Genomic DNA, 20,712 nt, shown 5'->3' on the forward strand with positions numbered 1-20,712 from the left:
TCAACCACTACTGGAGAAAACATCACATTAAAAAAAACGCTTTAATTTGACCAGAAATTGCATCCTTAATGTCCCGGGTTAATGCTTTCATTATAATATCTAGAAGAAAAACATCAGCAGCTGTGCTACCTGTACAAGAACCTTAACAAGGACCAAAACAGAGGCGGATGTGGAACCAAAACCTAAATTACCCTCAAGCACCAGCGCTGCATAAAATTACAGAGGAAATTACACTGGAACCTTAAGCTGCTGGGCTGCATAATATCTTTCAGGATGGAATTAGTGTTTTCATTAGCAAAGTACGTATCTGTGATTCTCTTTTTTTTTTTTTTTTTTTTCCCCGTTGCCCTACATCTGCAGTAAGAGAGCAGACAAGTCTTGTTTTCATCTCCACATTCTCTTTCTGTTTGATCATGGCATGATTTCGACTGGGATGCCTCCCCACTTTTTTTTTTTTCTTTCTCTTCTTCCCCTCCTTCATTTAATTTAATGCCTGTCCTGATATGTGCAGCGAGGAAGATGTTCCCCAAGAGGAAGCTGGACGAGCGCACGAGCGGCAGCGAAAGTCAGAAAGAGGAGTCGGAGGCCAAGGAGGAGAAGGGTCAGCAAAACAAACGACCCCGTGTGGAGAGCAGCGCTGACACTGCGGGTAAGGCTTCACCTCGGCTATGACTCCGATAAGACTTCGGCTCCCGTGAAGGTTTGAACGTCTTGGGGAGAATGATTAAATTCACTGGAGTTTGGAAAGTTGGGAAAGTTGCACAAACACATCGGGGGGAAAAAAGGGAAGAAAAAGCAACAAAATATTTGAGCATTTAGTGACAAATGAAAGATGATAAATTATTGATGATGATGATTAGACTCCGATTTTAGTGATAAAGATCTGCTTATTTTGCATCTTGTCTTTTATTTTAAAATTGAAATGACAGAAAGGAAAAACAATAGGAGTGATAAATATGAATATCTTTTTAGTAGTTTTACAATATAGATACAATTCTTGCTGGTAGTAAAGCATAAAATGCATCATCAACATGCATCATGATTTCTTCAACACAATAACACATAACGGTGTCCCCCAGCTGAACTTGATGCTTTCTGTGAGTTTAACTCTGTGTTGTAGTGTGTATGTGTTTGCAGTAGATTATGAACAGGGTCAAATCAAGGGCTGGGCGATTATGGCAAAAATCAAAATCACGATTAATTGAACTTTTAACCTTGATTACTATACTATTAATGAACCATTATCTCCTCCCTTGATAAACAATTATGTATTTTCACAGTTTCTTTGTATCTTATACTGCTGCCCTCACACATGAGTATCTTTAGGGAGTGAAAATAATGATGTTTTAAGGCGTGAAGCTGTGGTTAATGTCCAGTTTACTTGATTAGAACTATGTAAAGATCATAGTTTGGGTTCAAGTGAAGGAAGGACAGCGGGAAGGAAGGTAGGAGTGAGGGGGAAAGGAAAAGAGGAAGGAAGGAAGGAAAGAAGGACAGAGGGAAGGAAGGAGGGAAGGGAAGAAGGGAGGGAGGAGGAAAGGAAAAGAGGAAGGAATGAAGGACAGAGGGAAGGAAGGTAGGAGGGAGGGAGAAAAGAAAAGAGGAAGGGATGAAGGAAAGAAAGGAGGACAGAAGGAAGGGAGTAAAGAGAGAGGAAGGGAGTAAAGAGAGAGGAAGGAACGAAAGAGAGAAGGAAGGAGGAAGGAAAAGTGGAAGGAAGCTGTAGTTAATGTCTAGTTTACTTGAGTAGAACTATGTAAAGATCATGGTTTGGGTTAAAACGATCACTGGAGACAAGTTTTCAAATTCCTTGAAGATATGCAACCTTTGCTGTCATGGCAACAGTGAACACCACAATTAATTGACATGAGCAAGATTAAGTCGATTAGAGTTTCTAAATGTCAGTTTTGATTATTTTTCAATTAATTGCTCAGCCCTAGTAAAATCTCAACAATATGAAATCATGTAAAAGTTTTTTCATATATCCTAAAACGCCTTGTTGTTGTACATGTGAAGTGTTGGCTGTAATGTCATCTTGGCATTGTTCACTCCTTTCAAACTAAATGATTTAGGGCTGCAACTAACTTGTTATTTTCATTATTGATTTAATCTGTTGATTATTTTCTCAATGAATCAAATAGGGTTAGGGTTTTGGTTCATAAAGTGTCCCTAAATTTCCTGAAGCCCAACATAAAAAACTGCAGAAACCAGAAAATATTCACATTTTAGAAGCTGGAGCAGAATCTTGACTTTTATTTTCTTAAAAATTGACTCAAAACAATTTAATAGTTGGCAGCTTTTATATGAATTGACTATTTGTTGCAGCTTTAAACCAATTCATGGATTCATAAGAAAAAAAAAATTGATTTGGTAAATAAAGTAGTAATTTTCTAGCTGCAGCTATCATGACATTGTGTTGTTGTTGCACTTCACTTACCCAGAAAATAAGTACATGGCTTGACCACCAAGGACATGTAGCGTCGATGCCAAAAGCCTACAAATAAAAGGGATTTAAAAATGAGCAAGGACGGCCTGATGTTCAGAGGATTAAAGAAAGTCAGTGCTCAGTCATCGCTCGCAATACGACTCGAGAAATGAAGTCGCGGATGGAAAAGAGTAGAATTTGTGAGGGAACTGTTAGTGCCCTGCTGTCTGATGACTGTTCATTTCTGCCCCATTTGCCATTTGTTTGTTGTCTTTTTCCTTAAACGGCTCAGAGCAGCACGGATGCCTGTGTTTTTACCATCTGTGAGAACCAATCTGGGAAATTTACACCCTCCTTCTAAAGCTGCTTTGGCTTTTTGTCTGATCTCTTTGTCTATAGTTTGACATGATGTCTTATTCCGGGGCAAATTATTGAAAGTAATGAGTATGCAGAAGCGGGCAGCAGCATTCCCCCCCCCCCCTCCCCCAATAGTCAGCACCTCTAATAGGGTGTTTCTCCATCACAACAGACCGAGAGAGAAATCTACTCTATTTTCTAAAAATTGGCTGGTAAAAAAAACTAAAAGTAACTTGATGGATTCTCCAGTCCACCCCACTAGTGATTTTTGACTTGTGGATGAGAAAATTAAAATTTCATGTCTGGCTCCTCAACCGGCCCGAGATCACGACCCCGGCTCTCTCTGTTGGGACTCCAGCGCTACACTTTTGTCAATAGTAATTTCTCTCCTACCTGACTTTCTAGGGTGGAAAAAAAGGGAAGCCTCAAAAATATAACTTGCGGCATTTATTGAAGAAAGCTTCAAACATGGGCTCACCAAAAAAAAAAAAATAACTGGGGCGCCCTTAGCAACCCTGCTGGCATTTATGTCTTCAATGACTCCACTCCCTTTCTGTCTTACCCTGTCTAGGGGATGCTGGCGAACCTATGGAGGTGGGCGCAAAGGAAGAAAGGGTTGATAAGGCAGTGACCGAGGCTAACAGCCCAGACGAGGAGGTGGAGAACAAGAAGAAAAAGGAAGGAGAGAAGGCCAACAAGGAGGAGCGGGCAGAGAGAAAGAGCTCTGATGAGAAAGGAAAGAAAGCTGAGGGGGCGGAAAAGAAAAATGAAGCAAAGGAGACGACGGATGATGAAAAAGGGCCTGCCATTTCCAAGGAGGAGGTGGTTGAAAAGGACACGCGAGAGGGAGAAGAGAAGAGCCCAAAAAGTCAAACGGCAAAGAAGCAGAAAGAAGCGAAAGAGCAGAAAGATAAGGAGCCGGCCAAGAAAGCCCCCATCAGCAGTTTCTTTGGTGAGGAGGAATTTGCATAGTTCTGTGCTTGCACAAAAAAAAAAAAAAAAAAAAAAACATGTCTGTAAATGTGCTCTGCTTTTATCAGTTAGGAAAGCCTCCAAAATTATTGCACTGCTCCAACCTCTGCTCCACCCTCACCTCCCTTGTTATTTATTCCCCCCCCTCCTCCTCCTTTTTTTTTTTTTTTTTTAAATAGCTCCCCGAAAAGCTGCAGTGAAGACAGAGAAACCAGAAAAGGATGAAGCAGAGAAGATGATGAGTACAGAGAAGAAAAGTTCAGCAGAGGAGAGCAAAGATACAAAAGGGTAAGAACAATTACAACAGGAAGTCTGTCAATCCTCGTATTTACCCATTTTCCTCAGGTGAAGGTCGGGAACATCATAATGTCCGTGATTTTTTTTCAGTACCTTGAAGTAGCATTGTTGTTACATCAGCATCTGTGTCTAGTGAATAGATTATATACTGTCATAAATACAGTTGAATTCATTTATTAGTATTTACACTCAACTGGTGGGATTGAAATAAATAAAATAAGAATAAAAAAGATGATAAATACATTTTCTGCTCTTATAGCTAATAAACATTTTAAAATAAAGTGCATTACAGAGTTCTTTTGATTATGCTTCTTAAATAAAGTGCCTAGTTTTAGAAAAATAAAAAATAATCCCTTTTTACTTTTAAACTTCACTTAAACTTAAACTATAAACTTAATTTCTCATCTAATAACTTGATAACAAAACATCTCAACACATGTTAACTCTTTTCTCTGGAGTGAATGCATGGATTTGATTGGCTAATTAGCATCATGTGAGAAGGTTGGCTACGCACAGTGGTCTGTGAGCTTCCGAGGGCCGCTCCACTTTTACCGTAATAGCTGGAGAAGCTGCGCCGTTAAAATAGAAACGTTACAGGTCCGGGTCTAGATAGGACAGTGTCTGGGTCCGAGTCTGGGCCCAGATAAGACAGTGTCTGGGTCCGGGTCCAGGTCCAGATAGGACAGTGTCTGGGTCCGGATCTATTAGTGACCTCTGGTGTAGTTGGTGGTTGGAGACGGTCCTCTATGGGAGCAGATCTCAGACACACTGACCCTGAACATGTTTGTCAGAGAGGAAGATGTAAGCAACCAGCTTTACACGTTGATGTGGACTTGCAGCTGTGACTAGTAGGGACCGACCAATACAGGATTAAATGCAACTTATATATCTTTTTTAAAAATCGGCATCAGCGCTGATACTGATATATCTGTGATAGGCCAATATGGGCTGATAATATCTGTTGGGCTCTAGTGACTAGAAATGGTCACTGTGTCAGGTCAGACATATTTACCAACTCTTGATTTGTGATAATATGTTGGACCCTGACAGCCACATCTCAAGACTTGAAGTGCCAGCTTAAAGACATCACTGTTCCACCTGGGAGCCCAAATGAATGTGCAGAAATCCACATAAAACAAACTTGGAAGCATCTATTGTAACTCAGCAGTGGGTGATTTTAATAAAAAGTGTGAATGTGAATGTGGGACCAGGCTGTGTTGGGATCAGGGTTCAGCTGATCTGGTTTTAGAGTTGGTCTTTTGTTGTACATCTAACATTCATTTACCTGATTGTAATACAGCAGATCAGTAAAAGTACCTGTAGAGCAGAAATGACAACACCAACCAGCAGCTGTTCATATTTATTCATCAAATAAAAATCTACTGAATCATGAATCTATCACAAAAAACACTCTTTATAACTTTATTATTTCTCTTCATGAGCTGGAAGGCTTTTCTTTCTTTCTTCTTTTTTCCTTTTCAAGTCTCAACTCCTTCAGGAGAATGTGACACCGCACAGCTGTGCATCTCCTAATAATAACATCCTGAACTTGAAAAGGACGTCAGGCTTTCACAAATGAAATAAGCAATCTTTTATTTAAACATATTGTGGAGGCTGCAGCTGCTTTTATTGCTCTTTTACATCACTTCTGTCCTTTCAGGTAATTAACAGATTTAATTGTGTATTTGTGTCTTATTCAGACAGACAGACAGATGCTGCTATAGATAATCAAATCATGAAGTCATTTATCAGGTGTTTTCCTTCCAACTATCACTTTATAGAAATGATTACCGTAAGTAACAGTTAAAATGTTAACCCTTTATTGGGCAAATAATTATATTTGGTAACTTCTGTAAATATCCCAAAATATCCTTCCTTCCTTCTTTCCTTCCTTTCCTTCCTCCCTGCCTTCTTTCTTCCCTTCCTCTTTTCCTTTCTCCCTCCCTCGTTCCTTATTTCCTCCGTCCATCCTTCCTTTCCTTCCTTCCATCTGTCCTTCCTCCCTCCCTCCTTCTCTCCTCCCTTCCTTCTTTCCTTCCTCCATCCCCCTTTCTTCCTTCCTTCCTTCTTTCTTCCCTTCCTCCCTCCCTCCTTCTCTCTCTTTCCTCCCCCCTACCTTCCTTCCTTCCTTCTTTCCTCCGTCCTTCCTTCCTCCCTCCTTCCTTCCTTCCTTCCTTTCATCCTTCCTTCCTTCCTTCCTTCCTCCCTTCCTTTCAATGAGTGTCCTATAAAGGGTTAAGTACAAGAATTTAAAGTTTAAATTTAGAGTTTAACTCTTACTTACACATTAATAGTTGACTTCTACATATTAGCTGTGCGTCATAAGCAGTCGCCGCTCCTTTAAAATGACACACCGGAGTGAGTGAGGACGTCCCGTTTGATGAAATGAATTCCTCCGTCCTTGCATCCCTTCCTAGAAGACACATTATCTTAATGAAAAGCACCCCATATATAACCCTCTTCTTCTTCTTCTTTGGCTTTACTGGTGCACTTAAAAACCTTCATTAAAGGAGCACATGTCGTCACCTTACTGTACCAGAGTGTGTGACTTCATGCTTGTCAGAGACGGGTCTGTTGTAAAATGTTTGAGAGAGCAAGAGAGAGGGAGCAAAAAGTGGGGCATGAAGCTCCAAAAATAGGAAATCAATATGTGGAGAGCAGCGTTGTTGTTATTGTGGCAGCCTGCCACAAATAAATGAATGTACGGAAAACCTGCGCTAATGTTTTTTCCATGGGTTTGTTCATATTGTCCACTCACATACTTGGGATTAGATTAGGGTAATGAATGAGAAGAGAAAAAAGAAATCCCTGCTAATGTTGTATGTCGGAGCCAACAGAACTCTCCAGTTATTTAGTCATTTAAAAGCTTTTAAAATAAAGAGGAAAAAGAGGAAAATAATGGCTTTTCATCAGCAGTAATTTAACACAACTCTGATATATGATACGAGTCCTCCGTTTCATGAAGCGGGCCAATCGGAACAGAGTGGGCTCATCGTTAGGGGCTCATCGTTAGGAGCTCCTATAAAACCCCCCTGTTTCAGACAGACGCTGAACTGAAGGGGGCTGCATAAAGAGCCAGCCATAGAGCCAGCATTAGATAAATAAGGAGTTTATTGAACTGTAAATCATGCAAAGATATTCCAGTAGATCCCCAGGATATAAAAATAGACCTGGGTAATGTACATGATGCATCTCCTCCTATGTGTTTTAGCCTCAGCAGTGGTATTAGCGCTTTAAGGCAAAACCATTTTTTTTTTTCAAATCATTACTACTTTAACTTCATTATCTATCTCTTACATAAAGCAGTGTTTTAATTACGTTACATAATCCAGCAGCAGAAGCAGAAGCAGAAGCAGCAGCAGCATTATTACTACTTTGTCATTTTGAGGTCATCTTAACTATTCTAGCCATTAACTATTTTTAGCTCTAGATGAGAGGAAATACATTTTTCATCACCACTAACTACTTTATTTTTTATTTTTTTTTATTATCACTGCCTTGCGCGACAGTTTAGAAGTGATTGACATTGCATATAAAAAGTGTTGATGATGATATCTCGTTTGCACCTTCCGCAGTGTGTGAGGATGAGAAACATGCAACACATCTCACATCTCACATTTCACATTTCACATCTCACATGCCACTTCAGTAAACTTCAACAACTTCAATTTTTTTTTTTTTTTTTTTTTTTTTTTTTGCATGCATAAATTATTATACAACACTTGTGTGGGGATTGGGAAAGACTCTTATGATATTATGGAGCTAACCCTGGATATTATATTATGCTATCAAACTGGACATCTAAGTCAAAGCAATATATATACCTAAAATAAATAAATAAATATATAAATGAATGAATCTGGATCACTGAACATCAAACTCAAACTAATAAATATCTAAAACTCTACATGAATAATTTAATTTGCACTTTAATATGGGGGGGGAAATGAAGTAGTAATTCAAATTTTTTCGAGTGATCACGCTGTGCACCGTGAAAAATAATGATCACCAAATAACACTAGTGAAATAAGTGAAAGGATTTTTAACTGTGATTATCTCTTCTTGGGGTAAAGCCACTAATCAGCTGTTTTGATGAGTATCTTAGGATTTGATCTTTATCTCATCCATGCTCTTGTCGACCCGGCTCTTTATCAATACTTTTTAATTATCATTTTTAAAGAGGGATAAATTCAAAGCTGGATTAGACTAGATTTCTATTTTCAACTCAACAGAATGTAGTTTCTAGAGCAGCAACAGTCATGTTTTACTCTATAAACTGGATGATATCTCAGTGGACACAAATCTAAAAAATGTCAGTAAAATAAATAATATTTCTGACATCAGAATGCTGAGAGAAGTTTAGAGAAGAAAAAAAAACAGGAATCAGTCACTATCAGTCATCTTGTTCTCTGTCCTCCTCCCACTGCTGCCCATGTGATTCACTGCTTGCAGGTAGAGAGAGAGAGAGAGAGAGAGAGAGAGAGAGAGTGAGAGGATCTGCTGTCTCTGTCAGAAAGGAAAGTTATAAGAATCTGCCAAATTTGAAGATTTGTAACAAACTACAATAAACAGTTTGGCTACGCACACACACACACACACACACACACACACACACACACACACACACACACACACACACACACACACACTCTCTCTGTCTCACTGACTCACTCACTCACTCACTCACACTCTCTCTCTCTCTCTCTCTCTCTCTCTCTCTCTCTCTCTCTCTCTCTCTCTCTCTCTCTCTCTCTCTCTCTCTCTCTCACTCACACACACACATGCACACATACTCTCTCTCTCTCTGTCTCTCTCTCTCTCACTCACTCACTCACTCACACTCTCTCTCACACACACACACACACACACACACACACACACACACACACACACATACATACTCTCTCTGTCTCATTCACTCACTCACACTCTCTCTCTCTCACTCACACACACACATACACACATACTCTCTCTCTCTGTCTCTCTCTCTCTCACTCACTCACTCACTCACTCACTCTCTCTCTCACACACACACACACACACACAGAGGCTTTAGTTATAACTTGTTTGTAACAGTTCTGCAGACAAAGCAGATGGCAATATCACTTTTCAACATGCTCATGCTTATTGAACAGGTGGTTTGATAAGTTAGTGACTAATTGGCTTTTTGCTCGTTAGGGTTTTACTGCACTTACAATAATGAGCGTAGTTGTCGTCACATTCAGTAATCTTCCAGTTATCTGCATACAAACATATAATTAAAAAAAGAAAAAGAACCCAATTATAATAAATATAAAACAAAGTATAGAAAAAGAGACAGAGAGGATTTCACTGTATCTTCTGCACCACTGCCTCTCTGCTGTGTGTTTCTATTCAGCTTATGCACTGTGAGGAATCATTAAGATGCTCTGTTTGAGTGTTAATCACATGGAAAGCCTTGGTTATGTTGGGGTTTCCATGAGAAACGGTGACGTAGGTGACCGATGGAGGCGGCATTAAGAGGGCAAAGTTCTACCAATACTTATGATAGTTTGTAAAATGTCCTATTGGCGCCAATTAATCAGATTAAGCAGCTGATGTCTAGACTTTTTTATTTAAAGTAAATAATTTGAACTTTTAGAAATGCTATTGTTGTGTTGTATTAAGTGATGAACTTTGCTGTAGTTCAGCTTCTTCCAGTGTGAAGTAACTCTCACTGTTATGATAATAGTGTGCCTGAGTTAGCATCAGTGACGGTAACAACTGTAACCATCATTCATTCAAGACATTCATATGCCTTTTTTTGTGTGTTGTGTTCTTCTTCCGCAGTGAGTCCACTTCAGGACAGACAGACTACGACCCATCCAGGTCCGGCTACCATCCTGTGGACCACGCCTGTTGGAAGCAGGGCCAGAAGTAAGTCTACACACTGCATACACTGGGGCTGCTCGATTATGGACAAAAATCATAATCACGATTATTTGGGTCAAAATTGAAATCACGATTATTAAAACTTTTTTTTTTTTACTTTAGAAACATGCTGCATTTATTGGACATATCTTAATTAATTTTATTTCCAAGCAGCAGCCTTTTATCTGCCGCTTAACGCAACACACAGCAGAACATGTGCAGAGATATTAGTGCTGAGCAGGTTACCATGACGATAGTTCACACATCACATCCTGGTTTTTAATAATTAGTCAGTAAACTCAGCATCGTCTGACACAGGCTGGAAACTCTGCACTTTTATTTACAGTTAAAACATTTCACTGTGTTCCGGTGGCTTCCTGTCTAAGCTTTTCAAAATAAAACTTTATTATTAAAAATCGTTTCCCCTCGATTTTATTAGTATTGAGATCGTTTGGCCCCTAAATCGTAATCACCATCAAATTTCGATTAATTGAGCAGCCTTAGCACACACCTCACTTTTACAGAAATGGGAACCCCAATTACTCCAACGATGTAAGAGGAATTATTGGAATATCACTGAACTTGATAGACTTCATGCAGATGTTAAGAAGAGGTTAATTTACAGAAACGTTCCAGATGTATGTCTTACTTCTAGGGCTGCAACTGTTTTCTAAATTGATGAATTAGTCTTCAAAATATCAAATAATAGTAGTCATCTGATTGCTTGTTTTGTCTGAAGCAACCAAAGAGATTCAGTTTATTATCAGATAAGACGAAGAAACCCAGAAAATTATCACAGTTCAGAACTCAGAAATCTGATTAATCTATTATCACTTTATTTGCAGATGAATTTTTTCTGTTGATCATCTGAGTGATTGATGGACTGTTTGGTTTGTTCTTATTTCTTATCTTACTGCAGTCTGGCAAATATGATCTGTCACTGAAATCCTGACTTTGTTGGATAATAGAAAAATGGCTTTTTGTTTTACTTTGACAACAGTGTTTAGTTTTTTTTCACCCTGTGGAGAAAACTGTGATCCTAAAGCAAATACAGAACCCAGACTCTTATACCAACATAACCCCCCCCCCCCTCCTCTGAGATTTAAAGGTCTAGTGTGGAGGATTGAGTGGCATCTAGCAGAACTGACTTGATAGAAATTGAATATAATATTGATAAGTGTGTTTTTTAATTGGTGTATAATCACCTGACTGCAACCTCACTGCTTAGATGCCACTAAATCTTACACACTGGTCCTTTAATATCATGAATGGTGCCAGTTAATTAGACTCTGGACATGAACTGTATACTTTTCCTTTGGCAGTTGTCTTTGGCTCCACTTCTAACTATCAAATAAAGGCAAAAGGGGTGCTCAACTCATCTCCACTTGGATACAGTTAACAGGATTTAAGATTTCAAGGGTTTTAACACTTATGACAGTTGTTGGATTAGAAAAAAAAAATCTTACCTGTGAGCCAAACCTTAATGGAAAGCAGCCTAAATTGTCTTTACTGATTTTAAAACATTCAGAAGAAAGACTCAGAAATCAGTTTGTCAGATCAGGGAAGCGATCTGACTTATTAATGGAAAGTTATGGAAAGAAATCACAGAACTTTCCATTAAGGCCATCATTGTGTAAGTCATGCTGCTGCAGATACTCCGGTGTTACGTTGAGTATCAAACTAGAGGATTTATCTGCTTCTGGACAGCTGTAGCAGTCACAGAAAAGTCACCAAATTAACTTTTTTTAATACTTTTCTGTGATCAAATGAATATTCCAGCTCTCAGATTGTCTCTCATTACAAACAAAACCCATCTGCTGCTTCTAAAGAGATAAAAAAAAATAACAAATGTTCATAGTTACTCGATTTATTTCTAAGACTATAGTGTTCAGAATATTTAAAATAAAATAAAAAACCCATTTTATAAATAGTTGGTCTTGAACAAAGCTTTACAGACAGTTAAATTTGGAAAGTTTTAGTTGGGAGAAAGATGCAGTCCTCCAAAGTTTATTCCCTAACAATAGATTTTTTTTTTTTTCCTAGCGTGTCAAACTTCATTACAAGGACACAGTTTGAACACCATGGCAGCTCTGACCTTTGTCCTCCTCCTTTGTTACCTTCAATGCATTTTGATATCCCAGAATCAAAGCTTTTTCTCCTGTTGCACTAATAGCTAGTTGCTCTGAACAGCTGAGTCAGCTTCATGCTGTGAATGTAAAAGAATCTGTCTGTGTGGATGCTCAGTTTGCTAACTACCTGCTCATCACTCACCAGAGTGCCGTACTTGGCGGTGGCTCGCACCTTTGAGAAGATTGAAGAGGACTCTGGCAGGTAAGAGCTCCATATGTGAGATAAGGTTTTTTTTATTTCTTTCTGGGATGAGGTAAACACCATTTGGGAGAAAGTGATCGCTGCTCTGTTCAAAGGATATACTTTACATATTTTATAGAATCGCCATTGAAGCTTCCTGCTTGGAGTTTCTGGAGTATAGTAAGAGAAGTGTGCTCCAGCCAGGGAACAGTGAGGAAATTGGATTAATTTACTGGGCAGGACAGGGAATATAAGGAAATGTTACAAATAGGTCAGTGTCCAATGTAACATTTTTTCCCTGCTGGCCCACTTGGCCAGTAGATCAGAGTTTTACTGGACCCTGCTTTATTGTCACTGTCCCAGCAGCCAAAAAATAAAAATAACTCTTTTTTTCCTCCCCATAATTTTGGTGATTTATTCATTGTATTCATAATAGATACAACAGTGAAGTTCACTTTTAGATTTGTTTCCCTTTTAGTTATGGATATGTAATGTTGAGATACTTAGCCACTTAGACTCAGTCATAACATACATTGAATTGAATCGTTTTGAGCTTGTTTATTACAGTTTTGCTATTAGCATAACACAGCTAATGCATTAGCATAACACGCCACACAATATAGCAGCAGTGGAGAGCGGATTTGACTGCTGGAAGTCCAAGGTGTCGTATGCAAGCTTATACTTGTTCAGCAGTTATTTGATAAATAGTTTGTATCTTCTCTCTTACTACTGGATTATGTTGCGTTTACAGCAGCGAGAGGTCGTAATCGACTCAAGCAAAGCTAGTTTGGTCCTGTCTGCTGTGGCCTCCCTGAGGCACTGACGGAAAGCAGAGGACGGAGACGCCAACATCCTTTTCTCTCCTCACTAGCTTCAGTCAGCTGCTCGAAGTGGAGAAAGTGTTTGTGCTTTGAGTTAATCATAATTATTATGTACAATTTTCAGCCTTGGAGTTTATCATTTATCAGCGGCGGTGCACCACACAGCGAAGTAAACCTGACCCTATGCTGTGATTCATTTATCAATTTATCAGCTGCCTAGCCAGTGACCCCAATTTATTTGCTCGCCATGACTCTGATTGGCTGTCACCGACCAGTTACTGGACAATCAACTTGCCCGGCATGAACTTCTACTGTCCGCGGGGCCAGCGGCTATGTCGGTTATTTCACCAAGGGAAAGCGCTCATGATTCTTTGTTGTGGAGAACTCGTGTTTTCAGGCAGCGACTGTAGGAAACCCAGATGATACATTTTAAAAGAAAAAGTCTCTTACAAACAAATTAAAAACACCTTAACAAACTGTTTTAGTATTTTTTGAAGATACTGAAAAACAAATATCTATACATGTACACTGTATACTAATGTCTTGTATTTTTCCCACCCACTGTCTCATGAATGAGCTCCTCATGTTCCTCCCCTGCTTCCATTTCTGATTAAAACCTGCAGACAAATCTCATTTCCCACCTCCCGTTATTTACAGGAAGGCTTTAAAATTTGTTTAAGTTCTTCTCCGTTGTCTCACCGCAATCTTGTTGTCTCTTCCTAGACTGAGAAACATCGAGACGCTGTCGAATCTTTTCCGCTCCGTGCTGCTGCTCTCACCAGGTAAATGGTATTTTATCTCACCCATAATGCATGCTGATGTAGCTACACAGGCAGCTGGCTGCCAGCCACTCTATCAAGGAGATGATGATGAAGCCAGGTTGTACATAAAAGTGGGAGGATGAGTCAGTTCATTGATGTGTGTATGAGCATATACCTGTGGGATTCTAGTGGTATGCTCTGTGTGTGTGTGTGTGTGTGTGTGTGTGTGTGTGTGTGTGTGTGTGTGTGTGTGTGTGAGTGTGAGAGTGTGTGAGAACGTCTGGTTTTGTCTGAGTGTATGTGACAATTTCAGTGTGTTTGAGTGTGTTTTTTTTGTGTGTTTGGTGCAGTCTGGGAACGTGTATCTGTGTTCCCATTTTTTGTGTGTGTGACTGTGCCTGAGATTGTGTCTGTACGTGTGTCCTTGAGTTTGTGTGTCTGTGTTGAGTCCCGTGTGCTGTCTATTTTCATGTTTTGTGCACGTGCTTCACTGCGTAGACCTGCTTGTGTGTCTGTGTTTTTCTGTTGCGGCGTCATGCTTGTGTGTACTGTGTAATAAAATGTGTATTTTTGTGTGTGTGTGTGTGTGTTCCCTTCTCAGACGACCTGCTGTGCTGCGTGTACCTGTGTTTGAACCAGCTGGGTCCTGCTTACATGGGGATGGAGCTCGGTGTTGGAGAGACAGTGCTGATGAAAGCTGTTGCTCAAGCAACTGGTAATACACACACACACACACACACACACACACAATCACTTTGTTGCACCCAAACACTTGCTTGTGCATTCCCAGCCTAACTGCTAATGCCGCCCTTCTCTGCTCATCAGCTGGCGAACGTGGCTGCTATTTACCGTCTCGCTCTTGTTTCCAGGGCGACAATTGGACAAAATCAAGGCAGAGGCGCAAGAGAAAGGAGATTTGGGCCTAGTGGCTGAGAGTTCCCGTAGCAACCAGCGGATGATGTTCCAACCGGCCAGTCTGACAGCGGGGGGTGTGTTCAGGAAATTGAAGGAAATTGCCAGCATGAGTGGGAACTCGGTGAGCCACGGAATAACATTTTCATTAAGGGAAATCAGACTCAGGAAAATATTGTTTTCTCTCTATTTGCCTCTTGGTATTTGGGGTCAGGGAGGGGAAAAAAAGAGGAAATGCTAATGTATTTGTTTATTGGACAAGAATTATTGGTTTATTGTCTACTTCAGAGGGAAGAGGATGGTTTCTCAGCCTTTGAATAAGTTGTCACCTGGCTGGAATTTCTCAAGCAATTAGTTCCTTCCCCTCCTTGTTGCTGCTGGGTCTTTTTTTCTTTTTTTTTAACTCTAGCCTGAAAATGGAGTTTGTACTCGCTGGTGACCTCAGTCTTTTTGCATTCTGTCTCTCCTCGCTCTTCTTCTGTGAATCTCAATTTCCTCCCGCCTGCCTCAGGCCATGAATAAGAAAATCGACATCATCAAAGGCCTCTTTGTGGCATGCCGCTTTTCCGAGGCCCGCTATATAGTCAGGTAAAATAACACTCCTTTCAAACACATTCACAGACAAGCGTGTGTGTGTGTGTGTGTGTGTGTGTGTGTGTGTGTGTGTGTGTGTGTGTGTGTGTGTGTGTGACCACAGAGACACACACACACACACACAGCTGCATCACATAGACACACAAACACTACAGTACCTTCTTACCTCTGTGTGTGTATGCCCGGGCATCTCGCTGTTGTCATGGGCAGCAGGTGCAAATGGACGTCCACCCTGACTACTCTCGGTCTTGTGATTTTGACTGACAGGTCCCTGGCTGGGAAGCTGAGGATAGGCCTGGCTGAGCAGAGTGTCCTTTCAGCATTAAGCCAAGCCGTGTGCCTCACACCACCTGGACAAGGTATTAATAAATGTTAAAGTTGTCAAGAGCCCGTCCCAGTGTGGGCTTCTATAAAAGGAGCATGTGCCTTTTTTTTCCTAATTCATAAAGTGCTCCTGTACTTGACTGTACAGTGTGGTATGACTGAATTATCCCCTTGTGATACTGATATAAAAACCCAACTGGGAGGTAACACTTACAGAGAGGGAAGGTAAGGTGTAACTGCAGAAGAAATAATGCCTTTTATTTATAGAAGACTAATTAAAGCGGTGTTAAAATATTCTTTACAGTCATTAGAACTGTCACAGATGAAATTCGAAACACAACTTTATAACCAAGCCGATATTACGTTTGCAATTGTTCCCCTTCAGAGCGTGTTAAAGTTGAAAAGAAATCAACAAACACAGAAAGTTAACGGATATAAACATCAATAGGAATACGGGTGAAGCTCGGACAAGCCTTCGTCTCACCACCTGCTTTCAGCGTTTGGTCCGAGCCGCTATCACCAAAACCACAGACAACCAAATTAAATTAATGAACTCCTCACTTTATTAGTATTCATCTCTTATTCACAACTGGAGGTATGCCTTAATAAGAGTCAATTAGACCAGAGTGCTCGGTGTGGAAATTTGCATTGATCCAGTCTGGAAATGTTTTTCCGTAACATTTTTAATTGATTTATTTAACCATTATTTAATCAGGCGGGTCAACCAAGAGCAAATTCTTTGTTGGGCAAAGGTGGATCGTTTCAATTAATAATACAACGCGAATGATTTGGTATTCAGTCTTTTTTTTTTTTTTTTCTCTTTTTGAATATGTGTTTAACTGGGAAGCAAAATAATTCATTAGTCACTCCATTTTTTAACCACCTGACCACATTGGCACTTAAAGGAGAGTTTTAGGTTGAGTGGAAAACACTGAGAAGCAGCTATATACACAAGCAGGTGTGCTGTTGGAAGCTCGTATGTATGTTCAGACACTTGCCGATGTGTTTTTTTTAAATGCATCTTTTACCCGTCCCCTCCTCTTTCCTTATAGGTTTCCCTCCCGCTGTGATCGATGCAGGGAAGGGGATGAGCGCTGAGAGCAGGCGGGCTTGGATCGAACAAAAGAGTCTCATTCTCAAACAGACTTACTGGTAACTGAAGCCTAAGCAAACCCTCCTCGTTTCACTTTGCAGTCTCTCCCCGGCGCCACTACAATGCTTCATCCCTTCCCTTAAGCCCTGTCCCTCATTCTCCCTCACTCATTCTGGCCTCTTTCATTTTGGATGATATTGATTTTTCTTTTTTTTTTTTCTGTTGTTTTTTTGTGTGTTTTTTCTTCCCAAACACCGTGCCTCGTATCTGCCTCTCATTCCTCGTGCTCCCCTCCCCCCCCCGGCCAGCGAGATGCCCAATTACGATGTCCTTATCCCCGTTCTGCTAAAAGAGGGCATAGACCAGCTGCCCAATCACTGCAAGCTCACTCCAGGTAAGCTGCCAATCACATCGACACAGACAATTCAAAAAACAGCGACTAATGTGTGTGTGTGTGTGTGTGTGTGTGTGTGTGTGTGTGTATCGATCCACTCAGCGGAGGAGAGTCAGTTATTTTAGTTGAGTCATTTATTACAGGAAGATAAAAAAGATACCACTAAACTAAGGATTAGCTCCCAATTACACTGTTGTCAGACTATTTGTGACGAGGAGGCCTTGACGCCAGGGAAGGAAATTAAAACCAGCCACCATCAGAACGCTGCTAAATTGGGATACTAAATTGGCTGTTGTTGGTCAGTTTGAGATGAATCTAGCAGCTATTTTGGCAGGTGAATTGTTATTCGGAGAGCTGGTCCCTTCGAAAACGCGAGATAGAGAGAGAGGAAGAAGCGGGGTGAATATTTGGAGCCAGTTTGGACAAAACATTTCTGTCCTGTCATATCTGGCTCGGTGCTCCATAAGCCGCAATTAAAGAGAATTTTGTTTGGTACATTTACATTATATCAATCCCTCTGCTGCTTTTTGAAGCTTAACTTAGCAGCGCAGCCTGAGGGGATGTGACTCAGAGAACTTTCATATTAGGGCCAAATTAGAATACAAACAAACTAATTTCAACTGCCGCTTGTGTCGTTGAAACAGTTGTGGGTGTGATGCTGTTGTGTCATGTGGGAATGTGTCAGCAAAGCTAATTTCACAGTTTTTCGCATTTCGGGGGGGGGGAAATGGATCGGAGATCTGCCGCTCCGTCTAACCTTGAGGCCTGTTAATGCCAGCCCCTCACGGTGGCTAATGGAAAAGTTGCAAATGAAAAAAAAAAAACTTCTCCATGGGCTAACTCACAATTAGTTCCTGAACTATTTATGAATCATGAAAAATGTATAATAGATTAAAAAAAATCTGTATAGGTAGCTTTAATGTCCTGCTGTTTTTAAGCTGTTCACTTCCTCCACCTGTCGTCTCTCCCAGGCGTACCACTGAGACCTATGCTGGCTCACCCCACCAAGGGGGTCGGAGAGGTGATGAAGAGGTTTGACGAGGCGGCGTTCACCTGCGAGTACAAATATGATGGAGAGCGTGCACAGGTGTGTATTTATATATATTTATATATGTGTGTGTGTGTGTGTGTGTGTGGATGTAGGTGGCAAAGTGACAGAGTGCAACTGTTTGTTTTTTTTTTTTGAGTTTGGCACTGAACATATGCCTGCTGAATTTTGCATGCATATACCTTTCGGCTGTGTTCGTTGAGTGTGAGGTATTGCTGTTCTGTGAGTTATTTTTCCCTCCTCCTCTCTCTCTCTCTCTCGCTCTCTCTCTCTCGCTCTCTCTCTCTGTCTCTGTCTCTGTCTCTGTCTCTGTCTCTGTCTCTCTGTCTCTCTGTCTCTGTCTCTGTCTCTCTCTCTCTCTCTCTTTATCTCTCTCTCTCTCTGTCTGTCTCTCTCTCTCTCTCCCTCGCTCTGTCTCTCTCTCTCTCCCTCTCCCTCTCCCTCTCTCTCCCTGTTCACACATGCATGGTGTTTCTGCACGTCGTCTGCGTGCCCATGTGCCTATTCTTTTAAGATAAACAGTAGTGCTGCTTTTGCCCTGGGCCTGTAGGCAGAGCAAGCTACTTCTGTCATTATGGACCAGAGAGGGAGGAGGCGAAGGAGGAGGGTGGGGGTGGGGGTGGGAGATGGAGAGAGGTGAGAAAAGAGGCTAGAGACAGTGAAGGCAAGATGCGTGAGAGGGAGAGGGAGACAAGCATGTAGACGCAACACGAGACAGCAGCCGAGCTGTGAAAATTTAGAGAGAGAGAGAGAGACAGACATAAAGAGACACAGCAAAGAGAGAGATTGTAATGTAAACCCCTCCAGCTGTATTGTTAATTTTGGACAGTCATGCCAATAAAGTGCCTTTGAACTGAGTTGAATTGAGAAGAAGAGAGATGAGCGGAGAGAGAAACAGAAGAGAGAAAGAGAGAGAGTAAGCGGGAGGATGGAGACAGAGCGAGTGAGCCCTATGACGTCCTCCTTTTCTTCCACTTTCTCTCCCTCTTCCTCCCTCCCTCTCTTTCTCTCTCTCTCCTTCTCTCCCTTGGGTCTCACTGCAGTGGACACTACCTCAAACAGCCAGCAGAGGGACTCGTGATACACCACTCAGTGAAACACTCCCTCTCTGCCTCTCTGTGTGTGTGTTTGTGTGTGTGTGTCTCTTTGTGTTCAGGTTTCATGAATAGCCAAAGTGTGTATCTCTCTGTGTGTGTGTGTGTGTGTGTGTGTGTGTGTGTGTGTGTGTGTGTGTGTGTGTGGCATTTGATGAATCAAAATAACTGTATGTGTGCAGGGAGGTGTGTGCCCCATCAAATCAGTCAACTAAGTGATTGTCTGTGTATTTGTCAGAGACAAGGCTCATTGATCAATAGAAGGAATAAAAAAAAAAAAAACTGCAATTGAGCCAGTGTCATCTGTTGTCCTGTCCACATGTTAAAATGACCTCTTAAAAATAGCATGAAACAGATTTTATAAAAAGTAGAAACATAATAAAAAAAAGTGCATAAAGGAATTCAGATAGTGCAGACATGATTTTTAATACCAGTCTAATTGTAGTTGGCCTAATTAAGCAAGGACAAATGATTTAAAAAAAAAAAAAGAATATAAAAACCTGTAAGGAAAAGAATAGCAGAGGACCGATGAAGACAAACAGGACAAGACGGATTACAAGACGGCCCCAGAGACCAAAACTAGTATCATAACGTTCACCTGCTTGATTATTAATGAACCACAGCTTCAGCTTCTTTGCCAGTGAGTTCTGTAATGCTGAGTTCACACAAGTTAATTTTACATGTATGGCCTAAAATGTACTCTTCCCACGTTCAGCACTTTTATACATATATGTGTATGTGGGTATTTATATGTATGTATCTATGTGGAAGCTAAATATGGTATATCAAATAGGCACGGTTTAGATTTTAGCCACCAGTCGTCTATTGGATACTCTCCTTACCTACCTATCTGGGATAATGATTGGCCTGAAGTCACATGACCATATACCCAACCCATTTAGGTAGATACCCCATTGGCTTTTTTGTATATATTGCTATTGAAATACAGTTTGTAATGTGTTTTATGGTGACCCTGATGAAGGCTAAAATCACAAATAAAAAAAATGAGCCTATAAAGCTTTACAACCTGTGTTAGCATAAGATATCCTCTATCTTCAGACTCTCAGTTAAAATGAGTAGCTCAAATCACTAGAAGGGGAAGAGGGATGGACTAGATGTCGTGTTATACAGAGTGGACAGATATAACACATTCAGAATGATGTTTTTGCAAAAGTACATGAATTGCAGGAGTACATTGCACAACCTCCAGGTGCTGGTAGAACCTGGGTCACACAAGCTCTTCTTGCCCTGGAAAGAGGACAGACTGCACCCATCCACACACGCACACATACACACACACACACACACACACACACACACACACACACACACACACACACATACACACACAAAAGATGCAAAACTCAATGATAACATTCATTCAAAGGAAGAAAGAGACCAGCAGCACAATAATGGCCTGA

General features: G+C 40.7%; 1 protein-coding gene across 1 annotated transcript in view; it reads left to right on the plus strand.

Moving 5' to 3' along the window:
- Positions 1-20,712, plus strand: part of lig1 (ligase I, DNA, ATP-dependent) — a 66,481-nt gene that overhangs the window by 10,992 nt on the left and 34,777 nt on the right. The window contains exons 5-17 of the mRNA XM_053330372.1: positions 512-649; positions 3,354-3,734; positions 3,934-4,042; positions 9,860-9,946; positions 12,215-12,271; positions 13,795-13,853; positions 14,434-14,547; positions 14,702-14,868; positions 15,256-15,332; positions 15,606-15,697; positions 16,715-16,814; positions 17,064-17,149; positions 18,121-18,236. Of these exons, the coding sequence (XP_053186347.1) occupies positions 512-649; positions 3,354-3,734; positions 3,934-4,042; positions 9,860-9,946; positions 12,215-12,271; positions 13,795-13,853; positions 14,434-14,547; positions 14,702-14,868; positions 15,256-15,332; positions 15,606-15,697; positions 16,715-16,814; positions 17,064-17,149; positions 18,121-18,236 (1,583 nt within the window). The remainder of the gene's footprint in view (positions 1-511; positions 650-3,353; positions 3,735-3,933; positions 4,043-9,859; positions 9,947-12,214; positions 12,272-13,794; positions 13,854-14,433; positions 14,548-14,701; positions 14,869-15,255; positions 15,333-15,605; positions 15,698-16,714; positions 16,815-17,063; positions 17,150-18,120; positions 18,237-20,712) is intronic.

Source organism: Scomber japonicus, chromosome 12, assembly GCF_027409825.1.
Source record: "Scomber japonicus isolate fScoJap1 chromosome 12, fScoJap1.pri, whole genome shotgun sequence".
NCBI classification, from domain to species: domain Eukaryota; kingdom Metazoa; phylum Chordata; class Actinopteri; order Scombriformes; family Scombridae; genus Scomber; species Scomber japonicus.